This window comes from Erinaceus europaeus, chromosome 3 (genome assembly GCF_950295315.1).
Source record: "Erinaceus europaeus chromosome 3, mEriEur2.1, whole genome shotgun sequence".
NCBI lineage: Eukaryota > Metazoa > Chordata > Mammalia > Eulipotyphla > Erinaceidae > Erinaceus > Erinaceus europaeus.
Genome location: NC_080164.1, coordinates 31,897,140 through 31,924,262, shown reverse-complemented (window position 1 = coordinate 31,924,262; position 27,123 = coordinate 31,897,140). Strand labels below are relative to the sequence as shown.

Below are 27,123 nucleotides of genomic sequence, written 5' to 3'. Positions count from 1 at the left end.
ATATATATATATATATGCACAAAGACCAACCTAATGATCCCAGTTTGAGCCCCCGGCTCCCCCCCTATAGAGGAGTCACTTCACAAGCAGTGAAGCAGGTCTGCAGGTGTTTATCTTTCTCCCCCCCGCCCCGTCTTCTCCTCTCTCCATTTCTCTCTGTCCTATCCAACAACAAAGTCAACAATAATAACTACAACAATAAAACAAGGGCAACAAAAGGGAATAAATATACATATAAAAGGTCCTATGAGGTAGTCCTCAGACCAAATCGGGAGGTCAGGGGGCTCCCCCTTTCCAGAGGGAGACCCCACTCTCATCCTCAAGGAAGTTCTGTGAGGGTGTGGGCTGAACGGAGGCTGGGCATGAAACTCAAGGAAGGTTGGAATGACACAATTCCAGACTATCAGAGTAGGGTGAGGCGGTGGGATACCTCAAAGAGCCCCTAGGCTTGCTTTCTAGACAGGAACTGAGGTCCAAAGAGGAAAAGGTGTGTTGTGTCGCGTCCCCAACTCCCAACCTAGTGATTTAGCCCCATCATATGCACTGCAGATGCTCAGCCTTTTCCAGGATGGGTGCCTGGGGGAGTGGAGAAGGAACCCACAGGTCTACCAACTTGTTCCAGCCCTGCTCCTGGAAGCCGGCCAAGCAGCTAGGCCCTCAGCAGGGATCTGGTTAGAAATGCAGACTCCCAGGCCCTGTCCCAGAACTTCCTACCCAAGCAATCTACACTTCAATGCCCAGGAGATTCATTTACACACCTGAGGGTGAGGGTGACTCCTTCAGGTGGTTCTGAAGGAGTCACACCTTCTGGGTATCTCTTCCATAGTGGAACCTTCCAGAAGCACTATGGGACATGGAAGAGGGCATCTAGTCCCAGGCCACATTTAGCTGACAAGACGGAGTGGGCCTTGAGAGAGGGGGAGGTGGGACTGACAAAATAGCCCACTTGGAGAATGCAGTGCTTTGCTGTGTGTGACGAAGTGGCCACTGAAGGAAGCTGTGGTCCTCTCCACCCACTCCCCTCCCCTTTTCTTGCTCTTTCTACCTGAAAAATTGACCCAGAGGGGGCTGGGAAGACAATATAATGGTTATGCAAAAAGACTGTCATGCCTGAGGCTCCAAGGTTCTAGGTTCAATCCCCAGTAACACCGTAAGCTAGACCTGAGCAAGTGGTCTGGTCTCTCCATATCCCCCCTCACCGTGCACCCTCCCCCGCCAAAACAAAACAAAACAAACAAAAAAACTGCTACTGAAACTTTTTTAAAGTTAGCCCACAGGGTTGGGAGTAGATAGCATAATGATTATGTTAGGAGATTCTCATACCTGAGGTTCCAAAGTCCCAGGTTGAACAGTGCTCTGGTAAAAAAAAAAACACACAAAAAAAAAACCCTAAAAAACAAAGTAAAACCCTAGGCTGAGGGTGAGGGTGGATGTTTGGCTTCATGGGGCGGTGTGGGGGGGGAATGGAATGGGACACAGTCTTTTGGTGGTGGGAATGGTGTTTATGTATACTCCTATTAATTTGTAGTCATACAAATCACTATTTAATTAATATGACGGGGGGAAATTGATTGAATGTCTCAAACTTTTTAAAAAAATTTTATTTATTTTCCCTTTTGTTGTCCTTGTTTTTTTTTTATTGCTGTTGTAGTTACTATTGTGGTTGTTATTGATGTCGTTGTTGTTGGATAGGACAGAGAGAAACTGAGAGAGGAGGGGAAGACAGAGAGGTGGAGAGAAAGACAACCTGCAGACCTGCTTCACCACCTGTGAAGTGACTCCCCTGCAGGTGGGGAGCTAGGGGCTCGGACCAGGATCCTTATGCAGGTCCTTGTGCTTTGTGCCACCTGCGCTTAACCCACTGCGCTACCGCCTGACTCCCTCAAACTTTTTAAAGCACAGACTGAATCTTTTTAGTACATAGGCTGAGTCTTTGCTATGTTGACTCTCTTAAAAGCTTAGACCAGGGAGAACAGAAGCAACCAGTGGCACAGCTATATACAAATAATGTCAAAGGACATAAATTATGGTGATGTTGTGTATAATACAGCAAATCCTAACAGAGGGATATTTCAAAGTGAACCCAATTGCCAAATAATGTGGTTATAGCATAACTATCTATTGACTTCTTAAACCCTAAGACAGCAGGAACCTCCCGCTTCCTCTATAGAGCCTATATTTCCCTCAGTCCTTGAACTTTAGGGTGGGGCATACTTTCCTGCATGCTTCTCTCAATTCATACCAAATAATATTGCATCCGCCGATCCCAACCTAATCAACGCAACGAGTACCACCTCAGCAAGCTTCACTTCAGACTGTGTCCAGAGACATCAGGCATGGAATGTCAACCCTTTAGTCTCATTACTCAGGTGAGACCTTTCCTTTCATAGTATTCTCTAATTCCATCCCAGGAGGTTCACTTCCTAACAAAGTCCCAAACCCTAGATATACACCAGGTCCCGTGAGATAAAGCATATGTTCACATATCCATAAATTAGGGCAAAATATATACCTGAAAGCAAAAGTACACAATAGTCTGCAGTGAGTCAGTATGAAGTTCATAATGAAATAGTGTCTACTTAGACTTAGCTACCCTCCTCACCTACTTCCTATTACACTTCCCTCACTCACTCCAAAGCTAAGCTTATCAAAGCAAGGACTGCAAAAGCTGAATAAGGGCAAGAGACTGGCATATATTAACGATGACTCTTTAGTCACTCACCAGGCCACCCCATCAGCTGGGGCCCTAGTCGGGGAGTCTTGAAATTCCCAAACAGACACGATGGGCCTAGACCTCAAATAAATCCCTCTCTCCATTGTTACCAGTCATTTCTATCAGGAACAACAAAATAGACCCCTTTGTGGGCCCCCATAGGGCCTTGCCCTCAACTTGGATGAACAATGGTAGAGAATGTTCCGCTCTTTACCTTTGTCTCTAAAAAGAAAAAAGAAGGGGAAAAGAAAGAAAGGGAGGGGAGTCATGCGGTAGCACGGTGGGTTAAGCGTACATGGCACAAACAGTAAGGACCGGGGTAAGGATCCTGGTTCGAGCCCCCGACTCCCCACCTGCAGAGGAGTCGCTTCACAAGTGGTGAAGCAGGTCTGCAGGTGTCTGTCTTTCTCTCCCCCTCGTTGTCTTTCCCTCCTCTCTCCATTTCTCTCTGTCCTATCTAACAACGACAACATCAATAACAACAACAACAAAAAAAGGGCAACAAAAGGGAAAATAAATAAATTTTAAAAATTAAAAAAAGAAAAAGGGAAACACCTCATAGCACAGGACCTGCATGTCTGAGGCCCCCAGTTCGATCCCAAGTGCTGTATGTGCCAGGGTGGTGCTTTAGCACCTCCCTCTCTCCCTCTCTCCCTCTCCCTCTCCCTCTCCCTCTCCCTCTCCCTCTCCCTCTCTCTCTCTCTCTGTCTCATGAAACACTCTCTTCTATGATCTAACTGATAAAACAAAAATTGAAAGGTGGGCAGCACCCCCAGGTTCCAGGAGTCCTCTGTACACAGGCCACCCTCACAGTGGAGAAGGGGATTAGGCGGTTCATGATCACGTGGCCACGCCCCTGTGGACCTGTTACTTCCCGTTCAGCCCTGCAGGGACCCCATCCAGGATGACTGCTGTTGGATCTGAAAAAGCTCGTAGTGAATTATCTGGGCATAAACTCCAGTGGTGGAGGTGGCTCAGTTCAATGTAAAGTCCTGGGCAGGGTGGAGGTGCAGAAAGGCGTCCCCTGCCCCAGTCTGGTGCGGGAGTGGTGGCGGGGTACCACCAGCTGCTGTGCAGTGGGCCTCAGAGACAGTACTCGCGCTCGATGCTCGCCATTAGCTCTTCCTCTGAGCGGTCGTAGGTGATGGCTGGCCACTCTGGTCTCCCGTGGCTGCTGTCTGGGGTTCTGGGGATGAAACAGATGGGGTTGTCGGGAAGCAAGGGGCTGCCTACACAGGCACTTCTCAGATGCTAGCTGAAGGAAATGTGTGAGAGGAACCTGAAGCAGGTAGGTATCCTCCTTGGTCCCATCCATGGGCTGACCTGACCTGTGAGGATTGGGTAAGGGGACCCCAGGGGTCCAGAGAGGGGAGTAGGGATTCCTGAAGGCACTTGTGTCCGGGCCATGTGGGGACACCAGGAACAGACAAAGAGGACCTGCTTTCTTGGTCTGGGGTTCCAAGCTGGCGTTTACAAAGGATTTTCTTTTCTGGTTTTTCTTTTTCTTTTTTTGCAAAGGATTTTACATGTGTTCACTGGTAACACTGAGGAAAACACAGGAAACCTACCTATATCACTCTTCTAGGTTGTAAGCTCCCAAGGTCAAGTTCTGTCTGACTCACGGATATGCCACTGCACTGAATTCCTAGGTGAATAAATGAGAGCAGGAATTGGATGGAGAGGTGGGAAGGTCTCCTTTGGTCCAGGTCAAGGTCTCTCAGGAGAAGAGGGCAAAGTTCCAGACTCCTGAGACTGCATTAAGGTTATAGCAAAGCCCCTTCCTTTAATATATTTATTTATTATACCAGAGCACTGAACAGCTCTGGCTTATGGTGGTACTGGGAGCCAGACCTGAACTTCAGAGCCTCAGGCAGTAAAGCCTCATTGCATAACCACTATGCTGTCTCCTCAGCCCATTTTATTTATTTTGAATAGAGACAAAGAAAGGGGGAGATAGATAGATACCTGTAGCACTGCTTCACCACTTATGAAGCTCCCCCCTCCTCTGCCTACATTTAGGGACCAGGGGCTTGAACCTGGCTCCTTAGACACTGTAATGTGTGCACTTAACCAACTTTGCCATCACTCAGCCCCAGTGGCAAAGACTTTTATGTCTTGGGTCTAAGGTCCCATATTAAATTCCTAGTACTGACATAAACCTGAGCTGTGTTTAAATGAAATATAAAAAGAGTAAATAGGAAGGAAGGGAGGGAGGATGGATGGGTGGAAGGAAGGAGGGAAAGAAGAAAGAAAAGAAATGAAACAAGCAAGCAAGCAAATAGAACCGCTGCTATGAGATCTGAAGACGCTCTCCATAGCTGGAACCTTACCCTGAAAGAGCTTGGCATTTCAGGGGGAAACACCTGCAAAGTGAGATGGAGGGAAGCAGGCCACGAGGGTACCGGGAGCAGGTGGGAACGACAGAAGAGCCTATGGCCTGGTGGGCACACATCCCATACTTACTCAGACACACTGCTGCTCACTGGGGGGTCCTTGGCAACCTCTTTCATGGACCCCTTGAGAAAAGCAAAAGGAAGAATGATGAAAAAGTTATCAGATGGGGTGGGGCAGTGGCACAGCCAGTAGTTAAGCACACACATCACCATGCATGAGGACACACAATGAGCCTCCACTCCCTACCGGTAGTGAGGACACTTCACGAGCAGTGAAGCAGGTCTACAGGGGTCTCTCTTTCTCCCTCTTCATCTCTCTCTCCCTTCTCAATTTCTTTTTATTTTTAATTATCTTTATTTATTTATTGGCTAGAGATAGTCAGAAATCGAGAGGGTGGGGGAGGTAGGGAGAGAGGGATAAAGACACCTGCAGCACTGCCTCACCACTCACAAAGCTTTCCCCTTACAGGTGGGGACCAGGGGTTTGAACCCAGGTCATTGCATACTATAACATGTGCTCTCAAACAGTTGTGCCACCACCTGGGCCCCTCCCTTCTCAATTACTATCTGTCCTGTCAAAAAAAAAGATCAAAGGTGCAGCCTACCTGATGTTCTGGCTCTTTTCAAACAGACAGACAAGGCCTCCGTTTCCAGCCAGGACTGAAGAAGCAAGACCTGTGCAGTCCCCTCTGCTTGGGTCACACTCCCTGAGAGCAGGTGTGATGGGACAAAGCTTCTGTGGAATCTCTCTGGCTCCTGGGCCACTTTCACCAATTCCCCCCTACAAGTTATGTTCACTTCCACAAGCACTGCCTGCCACCTCCCTACTGCTGCCAAGGCTTTCCCCCTTTTAAATTTTGTGTGTGTGTGTGTGTGTGTCCGTCCATGAGAGAATCAGAGGGGAACAGCATTACTCTGGCACAAGAGATGCCAGGGCTCAAACTTGGGACCTTTAGCTTAAAAGTCCAAGACTTTATCCACTGTGCCACACCTCCTGCTTAATTTTTTTTAAATAGTCTTGTCTGTTCTTGCACTTCTGTATCTCTGCATTGGAAGGCTGTTCTTTGTATTGGGGGCAGGGGGAATAGTCCCCACCTGCAGGGGGAAAGCTTCATAAGTGGTGAAGCAGTGCTGCAGGTGTCTCTGCCCCTCACCTATCCTAGAAAAAGAACTGGCTGCTGGGAACAGTGGAGTCATGCAGGCGTCAAGTTCCAATGATAATCCTGGTGGAAAAAAACAGAGGGGGTGTGTGTGCAGGGGATACAGCTCTCACCAAGGAAGAGATGGGAGGAAGCAGTGAAGGAGATGTTGTGGGTGGAGATGGAAATATTGATACCTTCTGCCACCTCCTCAGTGTAAATCATGTCCTGCCAATGACCAATAAACCCCATCATGTGGTGTTTGGAGTTCCTCCAGGTGGCTCACCTCTTTGTGAAAATGGGTGTAATAAAAAGGAACTGGATCCCCACCTGGAGGAGAGTCGCTTCACAGGCGGTGAAGCAGGACTGCAGGTATCTATCTTTCTCTCCTCCTCTCTGTCTTCCCCTCCTCTCTCCATTTCTCTCTGTCCTATCCAACAACAATGACATCAATAATAACTACAACAATAAAACAACAAGGGCAACAAAAAAGTGAATAAATAAATAAATATTAAAAATTAAAAAAAAAAACCCATCATGGATGCTAAGTCAACATCCAGCAAGAGCCACCTCCGCCATAGTCCTGCAAGGGGCCACCTGAGTCAGTGACAGCACAAGGAACAGCTTGGTCTTCAAGACACAGAGGGATGTTCCCAAACAACTGACACTTCCCTGAGAAACTGGTGCTGATGACTTGACTTTCCTAGTTAGTGGTGGTGAAGAGAAGCAAGCTGGTCTGGGAGGGAGCTGGCCCTTGGGGAGCAGCGAGGGGACACCAGCTGCTTTAGACACTTTAGACAACTGTCCCTTCCTGGCTGGCACTGCCTTCCAGCAGAGGCCAGCAACACGCCCAACCAGGGGTGATCCAATTCACGCTGGCTAAAGCTGGTTTGTTTGATGCCAGGGGTCAATGACAGTCACCTCACATTGCTTTGGACACCCTGTGCCTGTGAATATAAGATGATTCTCAATCTGAAAGAGATGGGGGTAGGAGGCACAGGAGGACAGAGACTGTGAATGGGATGGGGCAGTGAAAGAGAAAGGAGGGGAGTCACACCCACTCACATCTACACAGACTTATACACACATACACACACACACACACACACACACACACACACACACACACTCCATTCCATCTGAGGGCAGCTAAGACCATCTGAAAGTAGTTTTTTAATTTTATTTATTTTTTAATGAGAACTATAGGAGGAGAGAGAGAAAGAACCAGACATCACTCTGGTACATGTGCTGCCGGGGACTGAACTCAGGACCTCATGCTTGAGAGACCAGTGCTTTATCCACTGTGCCACCTCCCGGACCACAAGCAGTTATTTCTTTTTTAAGGGTCAAGGTGATCACTCAGTGTGTTAGAGAACAGGACTTTCATGACTGATCGTCCATGTTCCACCTCTGGAATATGCTATTTGCTAGAGGTGAGCAGCGCTCTCTTATCTCTGTGTGTGTGTCCTAAAAGTACTTTTTTTTTTTTTGCCTCCAGGGTTATCTCTGGGGCTCAGTGCTGGCACAACAAATCCACTGCTCCTAGAAGCTAGTTTTTTCCTTTTGTTGCCCTTGTTTGTCATCGTTATTATTGTTGTTGTTGTTATTGCTGTCATTGTTGGATAGGACAGAGAGAAATGGAGAGAGGAGGTGAAGACAGGGGGAGATAAAGATAGACACCTGCAGACCTGCTTCACCACCTGTGAAGCGACTCCCCTGCAGGTGGGGAGCCAGGGCCTCTAACAAGGATCCTTACACCAGTCCTTGCGCTTTGCACCACGTGCACTTAACCCATTGTGCTACCGCCTGGCCTCCAGAAGTACATATTTTTAAAATCAAGATCATCTATTCATTTTAGATAGAGACAGAGAAGGCAAAGGGACAGAGTGAAAGAGACCATGGCATCAAAGCTTCCATCAATGTGCTCGGGGCTGGGTTTGAACCTCGGGCATATACATAGTAAAGCAATACACTATCCAAGCGAGTTATTTTGCTGGCCCCAAGGAATACATTAAAAAAAGAATCGTCCTGTTTGTGGATAAGACAGTTCCACAGTCCACAGGTGAGAGTTAAAAAAAAAAATTGGGAGTTGGGCTGTAGCGTAGAGGGTTAAGCGCAGGTGGTGCAAAGCACAAGGACCTGCATAAGGACCCGGTTTAAGCCCTGACTCCCCACCTGCAGGGGAGTCACTTGACAAGTGGTGAAGCAGATCTGCAGGTGTCTGTCTTTCTCTCTCCCCCTCTCTGTCTTCCCCCTCCTCTCTCCATTTCTCTCTGTCCTATTCAACAATGACGACAACAATAATAACTACAACAATAAAACAACAAGGGCAACAAAAGGGAATAAATAAATAAAATAATTTTTTTTAAAAAAAGAAATCTATGTTAAGAGTTTAGTTGTGATACACATAACCTAAAATTGGCCACTGTCACTTTAAGCGTACACTGTAGTATTATATCCACTTTGTCATGCTCCTGATCTCAAGAGCCCTTTCAGCTTCCAAAACTGAAGCTCTTGTCTCCTTTACATGACAAGTCTCAATCCCTACAGCCTGCAAAAAGAAAGCCCTGGAAGGCAGCCTCCACCTTCTGTCCTGTGCATCTGACTCCTTGGGACACCTCATCTCAATGGAATCATAGCATTTGTCTCTTTGTAGCTGGCTTATTTCACCTGGCATAATATGTAGTAACCTATACATATGCTTTTGGGGAATTGTGAATATGGGTCTTATAAGCGTATGTGAAAATCTGTTCTGGTGGTAACATAATGGTGCTTCCCTATAGCTTTCAACCACTGGGCCAAATTATATTCTTAGGAAGAACACGGAAGAAAGCAATACTCCTCCCAACCCAGCCCTCAGTGACTTTAAAAAATATTTATGTATTGGGAGAGTCGAGCCGTAGCGCAGCAGGCTAAGCACAGGTGGTGCAAAGACTGGAGTAAGGATCCCAGTTTGAGTCCCCGGCTCCCCACCTGCAGGAGAGTCGCTTCACAGGCGGTGAAGCAGGTCTGCAGGTGTCTATCTTTCTCTCCCCCTCTCTGTCTTCCCCTCTTCTCTCTATTTCTCTCTGTCCTATCCAACAACAACAACAATAATAACTACAACAATAAAACAAAAAGGAATAAATAAATATTTAAAAAAATATTTATGTATTTATTATTTAGTAGAGGAGAGAATGAGAAAGAACCAGAGCATCACTCTGGCAATGCCAGGGATTGAATATGGGATCTCAAGGGTCCAACCCTATCCACTATACTACGTGTTTCTCAGAACACTGCTCAGCTCTGGTTTATGGTAGTGCCAGGGAATGAACCTGGGATTCTAGAGCGTCCGGCATGAAAATCATTTTGCATAACCATTATGTTGTCTCCCCAGCTCTAAGCCCAAAGTTCTTGCTATCACCTGGTTGGGGTCAGAGATTTTTTTTTTTGTTAGCTTTTTAACTTCTTTTTCTTTATTTGCTAAAACAGAGAAATTGAGAAGGTTGGGGAGATAGAGGGGAACAGAGAGAGACAACTGCAGCACTGCTTCACCGCTTGGAGTCGGAGTTTGTAAGGGCCTTCACAAATCTAGTTTCTCCCTCCAAGGCACAGTTGAGAGAAAGGGCAGGTAAGGGGGGGGATAAAAGGGAGCATTTGCAGAGTGCAACTAGTTTTTTTTTTATCTTTATTTATTTATTGGATAGAGACAGTCAGAAATCGAGAGGAGATGGGGAGATAGGGAGAGAGACACCTGCAGCACTGCTTCACTACTTGCAAAGCTGTCCCCCTGCAGGTGGGGACCGGGGGCTTGAACCTGGGTCCTTGCACATTGTAACATGCGCGCTCAACCAGATGCGCCACCACCTGGCCCTTGGCACCTAGTTTCCATGCCTCTGTGTCTCTGGCCCTCCAGACAGTGATGACCGGCATGTCTGGACTGAACCACCTAAACTAGGTTCAAGGTTACAAGTCCTTCCTCTTGCAATTTCTCCAGCATTTCAACTTGCTGTGTCTGTTTAGATTTTACTCATGTTTCTTCCTGTGCCTGCAACTTGCACGTGCGGTCCTGTCTCTCATCAATTTGCCTTCAACTTGACAACTTGACTTTCTCACATGGAATGTTTGATACGTGCTGGGAAAAGCAGCTTCTCAAAACAGCCAGGAAGGCTACGGGTGTAGCGTATCGCCACAGCAGCCCCTGGTGGCTGCTCCAGGTCTAGCGCCGAAGCAGGTTCCACCGCCAGCCAGCTGGCAGCATCTGGGTCAGACATCCGGAACCTGGGGAGTCCTGGAGCATGGACTGGGGCCGTGGGAACTGCGCTGAGCCCCAGACAAGTGTGTGGGAGTGTGGGTGGGGCCTGGACGTGTCAGCACTCAGCTCCCTGCGAGGCTTTGTAAAACCACAGCCCAGCTGAGCTAGAAACAGAAAGAAAAGCAGGGAACTGGAGTTTTCTTGGTCTTCCCTGATTCTTATAGCTAGGCTGCTGTCAGGCATTCTAGGAGAGAGAGAGAGAGAGAGAGAGAGAGAGAGAGATAGTTAGTTAGTTTTCCATAGGATAGAAAGAGAGAGACACAAAGGGAGAGAGGAAGACTCCAAAAGCACCAAAGCTTCCCTACAGTGTGAGTGGGGCTGGGCTCCAACCTGGATTGGATTCATAACAAAGCAGGCACCCACCCCAGTGAGCTACCTTTCTGGCCTTAGGGGTGTGTGTGTGTGTGTGTGTGTGTGTGTGTGTGTGTGTGTGTGTATTTTAAAGATTTACTTGTGGGCAGGGAAGAATAGTATGATGGTTATGCAAAGGAGTTTTGTGCCTGAGGCTCTGAAGTCCCAAGTTCAAAACTAAAACTGAGCAGTGCTCTGTTCTTGGTCTCGCTGTTCTCTCTCCCTCTCTCTCTCTCTCTAGCTCTCATTAAAATAAATAAAATAGTTTTAAAATAAACACAAATACTTGTTTGTTTATAGGAGAGGAGAAAGAAGCATCATCCTGGCACATGCAAAGCCTGGGATTGAACTCAGGATCCTGTGCTTGTAAGTCCTGTGCTTGCATCACTTTTCAGACCTCCTGTGACTATGGTTGAGTTTTTTTTTTTTCTATAGAGACAGAATGGCAGAGAGTGAAAGGGACCACAACACAGAAGCTTCCTTCAATGCTGTGTTTAAACTTGTGTAGTGCATGTTTAGGTTTATTTATTTATTTTTTTACCAGAGCACTGCTCAGCACTGGCTTACGGTGGTGCTGGGGATTGAATTTGGGACCTTTGATGCCTCAGGTATGAAAGTCTTTTTGCATAACCATTCTGCTGTCTCTCCAGCCCCCTTTTAAAATTATTTTTAAGTGCAGCCTCAAAGGTTCATTTTTAGAAAAATCTACTGAATACTTAATTTACCCAAACATTTTATATTCTGCTCCTTCTGTTTAGAGCTCTTCCCTAATTTTATTTTTAATTGCCACTAGTGGGTTTTTTTTCCCTTTTTGGTAGAGACAGAAAGAAATTGAAAGGGAAAGGGGAGATGGAGAGGGAGAGAGAAGGACAGACACCAAGACACCTGCAACTCTCTTTCCTCCCTTATGATGCTTCCCCCCAGCAGGTGGGGACCAGGGGCTGGAACCTAGGTTCTTGCATATGGTGATGTATGAACTCTAGTCTTATTTACTTATTTATTTCTTCCTAGATCACTGCTCAGCTCTGGTTTATGGTGGTGTAGGGGGTTGAACCTGGGACTTGGATCTTCAGGTGTGAGAATCTGTTGCTTAACCATTATGCTATCTCCCCAGCCCAACTTTTAACAGCTTTATATGTATACACGTACATACCAATGACAATTAAACTGACAAGCTACAGATGCTTGAAGAACACAATTGGCTAGGTTTGTGTTTAAGTGTCAAAACATCACCATAGGGTGGGGGGTATAGCATAATGGTTATGAAAAGAGAATTTCATGCCTGAGGCTCTCAAGTCCCAGGTTCAATCCCCCACACCACCATAAGCCAGAGCTGAGCAGTGCTCTGGTTAAAAAAAAAAAAAAAATCACCACATCAGGACACTCAACAGCCCTCAGTGTGTGTGTGTGTGTGTGTGTGTGTGTGTGTGTGTGTGTATGTGTGTGTGTTTCCGTCCACTGATTCTGTCATGACATATTCCTGTGGACACATGACAGAAACCAAGAAACATGGAATTACACAGCACATGATTGTAAGAATTGTTCTCCCTTGGGAGTAGGGCGGTGGTGCAGTGGGTTAAGCGCGTGTGGCGCAAAGTGCAAGGACCAGCATAAGGATCCCAGTTTGAGCCCCCAGCTCCCCAACTGCAGGGGAGTCACTTCACAAGCGTTGAAGCAGGTCTGCAGGTGTCTGTCTTTCTCTCCCCCTCTCTGGTTTCCCCTCCTCTCTCCATTTCTCTCTGCCCCAACAACAATGACATCAATAACCACAACAACGTTAAACAACAAGGGCAAAAAAAGGGAAAAATAAATAAATAAATATAAAAAATAATAAAAAAAAAGAATTATTCTCCCTTAAGCCAGGTGGTGACGCATCTGGTAAAGCACATACATCACAGCGCTTAAGGACCCAGATCAAGCCCCAGGTCCCCACCTGCAAGGGGAGAGTTTCATAAGGAGTGAAACAGTGCTGCAGGTGTCTCTCTCTCCCCATCTCTACCTCCCCTCCCCCCTCAATTTCTCATTGTCTCTATACAATAGAAATAAATAAAATAAAAAATTATCATTAAAAAAAAGGAAATAAATAAAATATTAAAAAGAGAGGAGGATCTCTCCTCCCTCAAAGCTCAGGCTTATTAGGTTGAGCCTTTTATGCTTAATTATATTTTATTTTTGCTGCTAGGGACTTTTGCTGGGACTTAGTGCCTGTACAATTCCACCCTTCCTGGTGGACTGTGTTTTCTTTGTTTGTTTTGCTACATTGTGAGAAATTGAGAGGAAGACAGAGGCAGAGAGAGAGAAAGAGAGATGCCACAACCCTGCTCCATCACCCAAGATGCTCTGCATGGTACTCCCATATGGTGGCTGGGAGCTTGAACCCAGGTCTTCACGTATGGTAAAGTGTGCACTCTACCAGGCAATTCATCTCGACCCCTTCACCTTTCATCATGGGCAGTTAACACCTACTGTGGAGGGAACAGAGAGAAGGATCACCTGGTACCTAATTTCCCAACCTCAACAGTTTATAAAATTTGCTAATTAGGTTCAGCACTCTAACCACAAGAGGGCGCTGTTATCTGCACAGCGCCACTTAATGATTTGGGGGCTGGAAAAACAGTGGGACTTGGCTGTGAGCTGCTTTGCATGATGACAGCGACAAAGAACTCTATTATAGGGAGCTCTGAAATAGGCTGGGAGTATGGAAAGACCCCCCAACACCCATGTCCAGCAGAGAAGCAATTATAGAAGCCAGACCTCCCACCTTCTGGCCCCCAATAATGATCCTGTGTCCTTGCGCTGGTCCTTGCACTTGGCACCATGTGTGCTTAACCCGCTGTGCTACCACCCGACTCCCCAAATTAAATCTTTTAAAAATAAAACCACAATTTTTTTTGAAAAAATAAATTTAAAAATATGAAATTTAGATTGAAGTTAGGCGATTCAATCTGATTCAGTTTCCCCTACTACAAATGAGAGAAACTTGCATATGAGAGAGACAACTCAGAGGACTAACTAGTACATGTGGTGGGAATTGAACCCAGAAACTTAAGCATGCAAAGCCAGTGCTTTACCAGTTAAGCTATTTCCCAGACCACATCTAGAACTGCACCTGGCACACATCTGCTCAAAAAGGTACGTTGGGAGTTGGGCGGTAGCACAGCGGGTTAAGCGCACGTGGCGCAAAGTGCAAGGACCATCACAAGGATCCCGGGGTTTGAGCCCCCGGCTCCCCACCTACAAGGGGAGTCGCTTCACAGATGGTGAAACAGATCTGCAGGTGGCGATCTTTCTCTCCCCCTCTCTGTCTTCCCCATCTCACTCCATTTCTCTCTGTTCTATCCAACAACAACATCAATAATAACTACAATCATAAAGAAAGGGCAACAAAAGGGAATAAATATTTAAAATAAAATTTTTAAAAAATTTAAAGTTATGTTGATTAGGTGGATGTCTATGAGATGATACAACCTCCTAATTAAGAGGTCACCTAGTTATGTTGGCCCTGATTGACACACATTGTCTAAAAATCCCAACTGTCTGCATATAATCTAGGTTCAAGCCCTGTCCAGTCCCCCCCACACACACACACTGAAGGAAATGTCAGTGTTGGGGTCTCCTTCACTTGCATTCTCTCGCCTCTGTATCTCTATAGGGCAGGGAGTGTGTTTATGGGGGGGAGATCAAGGGCTGGGTGGAGGCACATCTGGCACAGAGCATGTGTCACAATGTTCAAGGACCCAGGTTCGAGCCCCCCCACTCCATTCCCATCCCTACAGGTGGGGGGGGGAGCTTCACAAATGGTGTAGTTCTGCGGGTCTTGGTCTCTTTCTCTCTTTCTGTCTTTATCCAAAATTAATTAATTTTTAAAATCACAATTGATTAAGTGACTGAAATACAAATCCCAATCCTTAGCTTTCTTACATGATTTTCCCACCTGAGGGTTCAGTTTTAAATATTACACTAAATTACTATTGATACTAATTATTTATTAGAGAGAGAGAGAGAGAGAACCAGAAGATCATTCTAGCACATGTGATGCTGGGGATGGAACTCCGGACCTCATGCTTGAGAGTCCAATACTTTTTTCACTGTGCCACCTCCATAGATACAATGTTACTGATTTAAAAAAAAATATTTATTGGTCTGGGAGGTGGTGCAGTGGATAAAGCATTGGATTCTCCACTATGAGGTCCCAAGTTCGATCTCCGGCAGCACCATGTACCACAGTGATGTCTGGTTCTTTCTCTCCTATCTTTTTCATGAATAAATAAGTAAATTCTTTTTAAAAATTATTTATTTATGTATTTATTTATTTATTTATTCAGTTATTCATTCCCTTTTGTTGCCCTTGTTGATTTATTGTTGTCGTTGTTGGATAGGACACAGAGAAATGGAGAGAGAAGGGGAAGACAGAGAGGGCGAGAGAAAGGTAGACACCTGCAGACCTGCTTCATTGCTTGTGAAGTGACTCCCCTGCAGGTGGGGAGTCTCTGTTCAGGTGGGGGACACAGAAGGTCAATGTCACCCAGATGGTCAGTGGTAAAACATGACATGCAAGACTGAGGGAGGATCTAGGACAGAAAGGCAGTGAATCAAACACCATAGCTGTCAGGGCCACTTGGCTGAGGTGCAGGAGTCTGGTGATGGACGTTCTGAGCTCTGCTCTGACAGGTCAGGTCACAGAACCTCTCTGTGCCTGCTTTATCTTTCTTTACTATGAAAAGGAATGGTGGGGGCTGGGTGGTGGCACAATGGGTTAAGCACACATGGGTGAAGTGCAAATCCTGGTTCGAGCCCCTGGCTCCCCACCTGCAGGGGAGTCGCTTCACAAGTGGTGAAGCAGGTCTGCAGGTGTCTATCTTTCTCTCCAACTCTCTTTCTTCCCCTCCTGTCTCCATTTTTCTCTGTCCTATCTAACAACAACAGCAATAACTATAACAAGGGCACAAAAATGTGAAAAATGGCCTCCAGGATCAGTGGAGTCATAGTGCAGGCACCGAGCCCCAGCAATAACCCTGAAGGAAAAAGAAAGGAGCGGTGATAAAGGTGAAGGTTAAAAGAGTCAATACATGTCAGAGACCCAAGTGTGCGTTAAAATACTGGTTACAGGATAAGGAGATAACATACTTTTGTGCCTGAGGCTCTGAGGTCCCAGATTAAATTCTTGGTGCCATTATAAACCAGAGTCGGGCAGTGTGCTCTGGTTAAAAAACAAATAGGTCGGGCAGAAGTGTGAGGGCCACTGTTACTCCATATTTTCTAAGGCAGCCAAGAAAAACCTCCTAATCCAACTGTTGTAGTACAGCTGCACTTCACCCTTGAAAAACTAGTCTCAATGTTTCTACCTATCAGCAATGGTTCTGTAGACAGAGGTCATGATAGCCCTGAAACCCAAAATTTGCTTAACTGACAAAAACTGCCAGGGACTGTGGTCAAAGATTCCCTGACAAACAGATCTGAACTTTAGGTGACACCCCAAGTTCCCCCGCCTGATGTGGATAAAAAGAGTCTATCTGCGTCTCTTGGGCGCTCACATGCCACTATTGGGAAGTGCATGTAGCCCAGGCTTAAGCTTGCTTCAATAAAGGCTCTGCTTTTACATGCGATTCTGGCCTCTCTTCGGGAACGGGATTTAAAAATCTGGGCATAACAAGGAGTAGATAGCATAATGGTTATGCAAAGAGTCTCTCATGCCTGTGACTCCAAAGTCCCAGGTTCAGTCCCCTGTACAAGCATAAACCAGAATTAAGTAGTGCTCTGGTAATAAATAAGAAAATAAATATGGTTGGGGAGATAACACAAAGAGTATGCAAAAAGATTTTCATGCCTAAGGTTCCAAAGCCCCAGGTTCAATTCCTATTTCCTACCAGAGTTGAGCAATGCTATAGTAAAAGAATTAGGTGTGTTTGTGCTTTTGTGTGGGAGGGGTAGATAGCATACTGGTTACTCAAATGGACTCTCAAGCCTGAGGCTCCATAGTCTCAGGTTCAGTCCCCTGTACCAGCATAAGCCAGAGCTGAGCAGTGCTCTGGTAAAATGATTTTTTAAATAAATAAATAAATTCAAATGTAACCATGTTTGAGAACTTGGATTCAAGCCCCTAATCACCTCTCGCTGCTGAGGCAGGGGGATGGGAGGGGAGAGCTTTATGAGTAGTGCAGCAGTACTGCAAGTTTCTCCCCTTCTCTCTCCCCGTCTTTTACCCTCCTCATTTTTCATCCTTTTCTTCTTTCTAGGAGTATGGGTCAACCAGACAACTGCCCACATTGTCAGCAGGAAGCAGTTACAGAAGCACAAAACTCCATCCATCAACATCCCAAAACCAATTCTAGATCCATGCTCCTAGAGGGAGAAATGTTGAGGGACAGGAGGGAGTTGGAGGGTACTGCCCAGAAAATGGGAGTGGTGACAGGTGTGACTTGGAAAGGTGGGGGCAGGCCTTGGATGTTAAAAGCTAGACCTGCCACACCTATGGACATCTAATCTTTGACAAAGGTGCCCAGACTATTAAATGGGGAAAGCAGAGTATTTTAACAAATGGTGTTGGAAACAATGGGTTGAAACATGCAGAAGAATGAAACTGAACCACTGTGTTTCAACAAATACAAAAGTAAATTTCAAGTGGATCAAGAACTTGGATGTTAGACCATAAACTATCAGATACTTAGAGGAAAATATTGGCAGAACTCTTTTCCACATAAATTTTAAAGACATCTTCAATGAAACAAATCCAATTACAAAGAAGACTAAGACAAGCATAAACCTATGGGACTACATAAAATTAAAAAGCTTCTGCCCAGCTAAAGAAACTACTACCCAAACCAAGAGACCCCTCACAGATTGGGAGAAGATCTTTACATGCCATACATCAGACAAGAGACGAATAACCAGAATATATAAAGAATTTGCAAATCTCAACAACAAGACAACAAACAATGCCATCCAAAAATGGGGGGGGGGAGGACATGGACAGAGTATTCACCACAGAAGAGATCCAAAAGGCTGAGAAACACATGAAAAAATGCTCCAAGTCTCTGATTGTCAGAGAAATGCAAATAAAGACAACAGTGAGATACCACTTCACTCCTGTGAGAATGTCATACATTAGAAAAGGTAACAGCAGCAAATGCTGGAAAGGGTGTGGGGTCAAAGGAACCCTCCTGCACTGCTGGTGGGAATGTCAATTGGTCCAACCTCTGTGGAGAGCAGTCTGGAGAACTCTCAGAAGGCTAGAAATGGACCTACCCTATGATCCTGCAATTCCTCTCCTAGGGATATATCCTAAGGAACCCAACACATCCATCCCAAAAGATCTGTGTACACATATGTTCTTGGCAGCACAATTTGTAATAGCCAAAACCTGGAAGCAACCCAGGTGTCCAACAACAGATGAGTGGCTGAGCAAGTTGTGGTATATATATATATATATATATATATATATATATATATATATATATATATAATGGAATACTACTCAGCTATTAAAAAATGGTGACTTCACTGTTTTCAGCCAATCTTGGATGGACCTTGAAAAATTCATGTTAAGTGAAATAAGTCAGAAACAGAAGGATGAGTATGGGATGATCTCACTTGAAAAACAAGATCAGAAAAGAAAACACAAGTAGAACCTGAACTGGAATTGGCATATTTTACCAAAGTAAAAGACTCTGGGGTGGCTGGGTGGGGAGAATACAGATCCAAGAAGGATGACAGAGGACCTAGTGGGGGTTGTATTGTTATATGGAAAACTGAGAAATGTTATGCATGTACAAACTATTGTATTTACTGTTGTATGTAAAACATTAATTCCCCAATAAAGAAATTAAAAAAAAAAAAAAGCTAGACCTGTGGTGTGGCTCTTTCTCTGTTCAGATCTGTTGTTAAAATTCGGAGGCTCCAGCTGGCCAGGCTAGCTTTACGGGCGGGTAACAGAGATGACCAGAGACATACGGCTGGGCAGGGAAGCTGTATTTCTTTATTCAGGAACAACGATTCATAAACTAAGACAAACTAATCACCAAACAGAACTCTGCTGCCTCTTTCCCCCACGGCGGCACCAAGCACACTCTAACTCTGCAACTCTCCAACTCTCCAACTCTCCAACTCTGGAACTCTGGAACCCTCTCGGGGTTCCTTGGGGCGGGGCCAAGCGGGCCGCGAAATTAGCAGGACTGATCCAATTTTCTTGGCGGGGGAGAGCTAGAACAACCCAATGTAAAGCATACAACACAGATCATTCTGTAAGTAGCAACTTGGTGTCTCTCATCCTAGTACGAGAATGTTCTCTATTTTTGCAAATAAAATTTTAAATTCCTGAAAAAAGAAAAGATATGCATAATCAGGCTTCCTAAGAAAGTCTAATCAGGGACCAGGGAAATAGTACAGTGATAGCAAAAAAAAAAAAAAATGTGTCTGTGGGAGAGGTCTGATCCTTAGCACCACCAATAGCTAGAGCTGAGTGGTGCTGGGCAGGGGTGGGGGTGGGACAGGGACAAGAAGAGAACAAAAGGAAAGAAGGAAAGAAAGAAAAGAATCAACACTGGTTAATTGTTTTAAATGTGAGTGCTTAACAGACAAAACAACATACAAATAAGCCAGTGGACATTGACAAAGAACTAAGGTTCTTAATTTCAAATTAAGGGGGGCCGGGTGGTGGTGCACCTGGTTGAGTACACACATTACAATGTGCAAGGTCCCAAGTTCAAGTCCCTAGTCCCCACCTACAGCAGGAAGAGCTTCAGGATGGGGAACTGTGCTCTGTATCTGTGCCTCCCTGTGGATCTCCCCTTCTCTCTCAATTTGTTTCTATCCAAAATAAATATTAACAATTAATTAATTAATTAATTAAACAGGATTGGTGGTGGTGCACCTGGCTGAGCTCACATCACCATGTGCAAGGACCTGAGTTCAAGCATGGTGATATGTGCACTCTCCCAGGTGTGCCACCACTCGGCCTCTTGGCCCTAGCCTTACTCTGTCTACTTCATCCTTCCCACCACTCTGGTGTCATTTTTTTTTTTTGCCCCCAGGGTTATGGCTGGGACTCACTTGGTGCCTGTGTTACAATCTGTTCCTGGCAGCCATCTTTTTCCATTGTTGTTGTTACTGTTATCGTTGCTGTTGTTGTTGGATAGGACAGAGAGAAATTGAGAGAGGAGGGGAAGATGGGGGGAGAAAGATAGATACCTGCAGACCTGCTTCAACACTTGTGAAGTGACCTGGTGTAAAAATTTTTTTTTTAAGTTTTATTTATTTCACAAGAGAGGAAGAAAAGAGGTGGAGGTGGGCAGGGGTAGATAGCAAAATGATTATGCAAACAGACTGTTATGGCCTGAGGCTCTGGAAGTCCCAGGTTTAATCCCCTGCTCCACCATAAGCCAGAGCTAAGCAGTATTCTGGATATATATGTGTGTGTGTGTGTTTAAAAAGGGGGGGGGGCAGGAGTAGATAGCATAATGGTTAAGCAAAGAGACACTCATGCTTGAGGCTCCAAAGTCCCAGGTGCAATCCCCTGCACCACTTTAAGCCAGAGCTGAGCAATGCTCTGGTTTAAAAAAAATAATAAATAAAATAAACAAATAAATAAAAAGAAAAGAGGCGGAGATAGAGAGGGAGAACCAGAGTATCACCCTGGCAATTCAGTGTCAGGCATGGAACTCAGACCTCAAGTTTGTTACTCCAGAATTCTACCACTGTGCCACCTGCCAATCCACTGAGATAGTCTTTCTAAAACACAAATGTCACTCTCCCCAATCCTTCAAAGACATCCTCAGTCCTCAGACCTCTAAAATCCATAGACTCCCCTCACCCCCAAGCTCCATGTTCCAGACCAGCACCTCTCTGTACAAGGGTTCTCAGAGAATGCTGTGGTCCTCTTGCTTATCTAGAGGATGTCGCAGACCCTTCTAGATTCCACCCAAGTGCCTCGGACCTTCTGAAAAGTTAGATGCCAACCCTGCTCCCCCAGGTCAGTTGCTCTTCCAGTGAACTCACACTCACCATACTGAACTCTTTGTAAAAACTTCTTCTTGGGGGGGCCGGGTGGTTGCGCAGCGGGTTAAGTGCACATGGAGCAAAGCGCACAGGCAGGCGTAAGGATCCCGGCTAGAGCCCCTTGCTCCTCATCTGCTGGGGGGGGGGGGGGGGTTGTCGCTTCACTGGCGGTGAAGCAGGTCTGCAAGTGTCTATCTTTCTCTCCCCCTCTCTGTCTTCCCGTCCTCTCTCCATTTCTCTCTGTCCTATCCAACAACACATCAATAACAACAATAATAACAACAATGATAAAAACACGGGCAACAAAAGGAAAAAAATGGCCTCCAGGGGCAGTGGATCCCCGTAGTGCAGAAACCCAGCCCCAGCAATAGCCCTGGAGACAAAAAAAAAAAAAAACCAAAAAACTTCTTCTTGGGGCTGGGTGGTGGTGCACCTGGTTGAATACACATTACAATACAAAAGGATCCAGGTTCAATGCCTCAGTCCCCACCTACAGGGGGAAAAATTCACAAGTGGTGAAGATGTGCTACAGGTATCTCTCTGTCTCCCTCCCCATCTGTTCCTTCCTTTCAATTTCTGGGTATCTCTATCTAATAATAATAATAATAATAACCACTTCTGATTAGGCTGTGGATGCAATACAACTCAAGCCTCTCAGGGTCAGGCTCACCTGGTTAAGCCCACACATTAGAGTGCACAAGGACTGGAAGGGGGAAAGCTTCACAAGTGGTGAGGCAGGTCTGCAGGTGTCTGTTTCTTTCCCTCTCTATCATCCCTGCCCGTCTAAATTTCTCTCTGTCTCTATCTAATAACAAAAAATTAAAAATAAGTCAATCCTGGGAATCGGGCGGTAACGCAGCCGGTTAAGCGCAAGTGGCGCAAAGCGCAAGGACCGGCGTTAAGAATCCTGGTTCGAGCCCCCGGCTCCCCACCTGCAGGGGAGTTGCTTCACAGGCGGTGAAGCAGGTCTGCAGGTGTCTATCTTTCTCTCCTCCTCTGCCTTCCTCTTCTGTCTCCATTTCTCTCTGTCCTATCTAAGAACGACAACAATAATAACTACAACAATAAAAAACAAGGGCAACAAAAAGAGAAAATAAATTAATAAATATTTTTTAAAATAAAAAAAAACCCTCAACCCTCTCCACTGCAGCTCAGCTCACCTTGGGAAGGCAATAGGGAACCCAGAAGGGCACCCCCCAAAAAAAAAATCCAGGGCTCTACTGCTTTGGGGCTGCCCAGAATAATACTGCCTGCAGGTACCCAGAAGTTAAGGAGCAAAGGGGACTCCAATGAAGCAGGCTTCCGCGCCCCCTGCAGCCCAGGAGCCACTACTTTCGCTCAGCTCTGCTGGAGTAAGGACGCTTGCCAAACCAGCCTTCGCAATTTTGTTTCTTCTAGAACAGCAGGCCTGTTATTACAAGCGCTCTGCTGGAGTGCCTGAGGAAGCCGAAACAGAGCTGTCAGCGCATCCTTAAAAATAGCCAGGACCGTGTGTTGGAGCAGCTGGTTAAGCACACATGTTACACTGCTCAAGGACCCGGGTTCAAGTCCCCGGCCCCCACCTGCAGGAGAAAAGCTTTGCGAAGAGTGAAGCAGGGCTGCAGGTGTCTCTCTTCCTCTCTATCTCCCCCTTCCTTCTTGATTTCTGGTAGTCTCTATCAAATAAATAAAGATTTAAAAAAATAGCCAGGACTGTGAGAACTCCTTGACCCGCAGGCAGAGGATCCCAATTTGTGAGGCCACTTCTGGGCCACTGTTGGCCGCTAGGCACCCTCCTCCAACAGTGTCCCCAGGAACTGGGGGCGGGGGAAGGCATTTGTGAGAAAATGCAGCACCCTGGGCCAACACCCCACCACCACACATACACCGATGCTGGAAGGAGCCTGGGGTGCTGTACTTTCAGGGTGTACACGGTTCCAGAAGGAAAGCCAGTGTCCAGAAAAGAAGCCCTGGGCAATGCCCTTCTACCAAGGGGACTGTACTCCCCACCCCTCTTTTAAGACTGTTCCCAGAACTGTCACCCCTACTCTGGAGACAGACTAGAACCCCCACCCCCGGAAAAGAGGGCGGAGGTGCTAAGGCAGCCGAGGAGGCAGGGTTCAGAGACCTTGAGATGGTGGGGAGCCCTGGGATAACTTGGGGCTAGGGGGGCGTAGCCCTGCAGCTGGGGGGCGTGGCTGGAGCGCAGGGCGGAGACCCCGAGAGGGCCCCGGCGGTGCAGGGTGCGGGGCTCCCGCAGAGAAGCGGGGCGGGGCGGGGCTGCGCCGGTGCTCCGTCACTCACCGGGCTGCGGGCACCCGCTGCGGGTGGGAGCCGCTGGGGGCTCCGCGGGTCAGGCTCCCCCGGTACCCAGGCCTCCGACTCGGCCAGCAGCTGATCCAGCAGGCGCAGGGTCTCCTCCCGGCCGTCGGGGGGCGCCTCGGGGCCGGGGTGATGGCCGGCCTCCCGCTCCGCCGTAGCTGCCTTGGGGGCCTCCGCCCGGGTCCCGGCCGCCGAGCTCGGGACCAACGAGTGGGCCTCGCTCCCCGGGGCGGCCCCGCCGGACCCCGCCGGGCGGCTGTCGGAGCCGCGCAGCCTCCTCAAGGCCCGGCCGCTCCGGCTGCTGCCGCTGCCCATGATGCGCCCGCCCGGCCAGGAGCAGGCCCCGAGCTGGAGCGCGGCCCGGGGGCGGGGACGCGGGCGGGGTGCTGGGAGGGGGAAAGTGGGGGCGACAGCCAGGGGAAGCGGGCACGGGGTGGGGCGCCGGAGTCGAGGGGTACAACGGGGAGGGAGCTCAGGGATGTACGGAGGTGTGATCCGCAATGGGGGTTAGGGTGCAGATGTTGGGGGGCATTGCTGCCAGGGACGAGAAGAAAGGGCAGCCAGGGTTGAAGGTAAGGTCAGGGGCCTGCTGGAAATTGGGGGGACAAAACCCTGAAGCTAGAGCACTAGGGGGAGTTTTCAGCCAAGGGGTGTGGCTGTGAATTCTCACCTGGGGAAGGGGGTGCGGGGAGTTAGACCCGCTACTGCAGAGACTGTGAGTGAGGGGAGAACAGGACCCTGGGCACCAAACTTCAGGGGGTAGAGGCAGGGGCGCCGCCCTGGAGGTGGAGATTCACGCCGGCCTTGGGAGGGGCCCCTAGGACTCAACCCCCCCCTCCTCTAGCTCCTCACACTGCAGCCCACCTCGTAGCAGGGCCCACATTTTGAGGCCCACCTCCACTCCCATCCCATCCTACTCCCCTCTACTTGCTCCGCGGGTGTACTGTGCAATGGCCGGAAGATCGAAAAATCCACCCACAGGTAGTGGGACTCACCTGGCTGGCTTAGGAAAAGCACTTCTAAAACAAACACAGACGTGAATTGTGTGTGTGTGTGTGTGTCTCGGGGGTGGGGGGTGGGGAATCTGAGAGCGGAGAGGGGATTACCCTGCCTGGCCATGCCTCCCACCCTCGCCTTTGCGTCCCTTTTCTCCCGGTCAGCCTGTGATTTTGTCAGTGATTCTCACCAAGACAAATGATGGTGTACAGGGGGAAACAAAACAAATTAAGGGAGAAAAAGAGATCCACAGTGGGCATATACTTTTGGGGGAAAAAATGGTACTGTGAAATTTGCTAGATCCAGGGTTGCTCCGGACCTTAGTGAAAACACAATATGTGGTGTATTGCAGCAAAGTAAAAGACTACGGGGTGTGTGTGTGTGTGTGGGGGGGGGGTACAGGTCCAAAAAGGATGACAGAGGACCTAGTGGGATTGTATTGTTATGTGGAAAACTGAGAAATGTTATGCATGTACGAACTATGTATTTACTGTCAAATGTAAAACATTAATCCCCCAATAAAGGAATTAAGAAAATAGATACAAAAACCCCCCACAGTATGTACAGAGTGCCAGGAAGCCATGCAGTGAAAATGAGGAGTGCCTGCATGTCTCATTGGGGGTGTTCACTTGGTCACTTGGTTAAGGCTTGGTGTCCCTTTGGGCTTCTCTTACTTGAAAGTTATCTTAATAATGATATATATATATATATATATATGATTTTATTTATTTATGAGAAAGGAAGAGAGAGAGAACCAGACATCACTCTGGCACATGTGCTGCCAGGGATCGAACTCGGGACTTCATACTTGAGAGTCCAAAGCTTTATCACTGCACCACCTCCCGAACCACAATAATGGTATCTTTATAGTATCCCTATATATGTAATTACTGGAAAAAAAAAGAAAGTATTACCCCCCAACCTCCACTCCCCCAAATGAGGAATCACTGTCAGTGATCATACTGACCACAAGGATCATATCAGATCATTCTCGTTTTTTGGTCACTGATCTTTCTTTCTTTCAGAACACTATTAAGTTCTGGCTTATGGTGGAATGAATCCACTGCTCCTGGAGGCTATTTTTTCCCTTTTGTTGCCCTTGTTTATTTTTATTGTTATTATTGTCATTGCTGTAGATGTTGTTGGATAAGACAGAGAGAAATGGAGAGAGGAGGGGAAGAGAGAGAGGGGGAAAGATAGACACCTGCAGACCTGCTTCACTGCTTGTGAAGTGATCCCCCTGCAGGTGGGGAGCTGGGGGTTTGAACCAGTATCCTTTCGCTGGTCCTTGAGCTTTGCGCCATGTGCACTTAACCCACTGCGCTACCGCCCGACCCCCTCAGCTCTGGTTTATGGTGGTTTGGGGGATTGAACCTGGGACTTTGGAGCCTCAGGCATCAGACTATTTTTGTATAGCCATAATGCTATTAGTATAATTTAAAAAATTAAAAAGAAGGCAGGGGAGATAGCATAAAGGGTATGCAAACAGATTGCTTGAGGCTCCAACGTCCCAGGTTTAGTCCCCTGCCCCACCATAAGCCAGAACTGAGCAGAGCAGTGGTAAAAAAAAAAAGGTTGGGAGTCGGGCGGTAGCGCAGCGGGTTAAGCACATGTGGTGCAAAGTGCAAGGACTGGTGAAGAATCCCGGTTCGAGCCCCCGGCTCCCCACCTGCAGGGGAGTCACTTCACAGGCAGTGAAGCAGGTCTGCAGGTGTCTATCTTTCTCTCGCCCTCTGTCTTCCCCTCCTCTCTCCATTTCTCTCTGTCCTATCCAACAATGATGACATCAATAACAATAACTACAATAACAATGAAAAAACAAGGGCAACAAAAGGGAAAATAAATAAATATTTAAAAAAAAGGTCTCAGAGGTAGTACAGTGGATAAAGCATTGGACTCTAAAGCATAAGGTTCTGAGTTCAACCCCCGGCGGCACATGTACCAGAGTTATGTCTATTTTTTTTTTGTTCTCTCTACTCCCATTCACATTAATAAATAAAAAAATATTTTTAAAAAAAATTAAAAAGAATAACTGAATGATATAAAATGAAAATTTGGATAGGGTGGAGGGTAGATAGCATAATGGTTATGCAAACAGACTCTCATGCCTGAGGCTTCAAAGTCCCAGGTTCAATCCCCCATACCACCATAAGCCAGAGCTGAACAATGCTCTGGTTAAAAAAAATTAAAAAGAAAAAGAAGAATGGAATTAAAAAAAATAGGGCAGGGGTGACAGCATAATGGTTCTGCAAACAGACTCTCATGCCTGAGGCTCCTAAGTCCCAGGTTCAATCCCCCGCACCACCATAAGCCAGAGCTGAGCAGTGCTCTGGTGTTTCTGTGTGTCTCTCTCTCTGCATCTCTCTTAAAAATAAAAAAATAAAATAAAAGAACAAGAAAAAAAATTTGGTTAAACTTTCTGAACCATAAATTTGATTGTGTTTAATATATATATACTTCAAAGGACAGAAATTTTTTTATTCCCAGCAATAGGTTGGGGCTCTGGGGAAGCGGAACTCCAGGACACATTGGTGGGGTTGTCTAGGGAAGTCTGGTCGGCATCATGCTAGCATCTGGAACCTGGTGGCTGAAAAGAGAGTTAACATACAAAGCCAAACAAATTGTTGAGCAACACTTCTTTTATTTATTATTGAGACCAAAAATAAAGATACAGTTCCCTGAATGGGGGAGATAGCATATTGGTTATGCAAACAGACTCTCAAGCCTCAGGCTCCCAGGTGCAATCCCCTGTACCACCATAAGCCAGAGCTGAGCAGTGCACTGGTGAAAAATAAAATAAGGGCACGGGTAGATAGCATAATGGTTATGCAAAGAGACTCTCTTGCCTGAGGCTCCAAAGTCACAGGTTCATTCCCCTGCACCACCATAAACCAGAGCTGAGCAGTGCTCTGATAATAATAATAATAATAATAAATAAAAATA

The 27,123-nt window shown here is 46.8% G+C and overlaps 1 protein-coding gene across 4 annotated transcripts; it reads right to left on the bottom strand.

Annotated features, from left to right (window-relative positions):
- Window positions 1-2,005: 2,005 nt before the first annotated feature.
- On the bottom strand, window positions 2,006-23,553 carry CYS1 (cystin 1). Of its 4 annotated transcripts, none has more exons than XR_009548915.1 (4): window positions 23,167-23,548; window positions 5,177-5,229; window positions 3,432-3,899; window positions 2,006-3,399 (listed from the first exon to the last, which is right to left on the bottom strand). XR_009548915.1 is itself a non-coding variant. In XM_060186995.1 (4 exons), exons 1-3 carry the CDS (start codon window positions 23,497-23,499, stop codon window positions 4,316-4,318), a joined length of 429 nt encoding a protein of 142 aa, XP_060042978.1. In that variant the 5' UTR covers window positions 23,500-23,553; the 3' UTR covers window positions 2,006-3,899; window positions 4,282-4,315. The 4 variants fall into 4 exon arrangements, 2 of the variants coding, with proteins under 2 accessions (XP_060042978.1, XP_016046664.2); XR_009548916.1 differs by having other exon boundaries at window positions 2,006-3,393; XM_060186995.1 differs by adding an exon at window positions 4,282-4,358 and having other exon boundaries at window positions 2,006-3,899; window positions 23,167-23,553.
- Window positions 23,554-27,123: the final 3,570 nt, after the last annotated feature.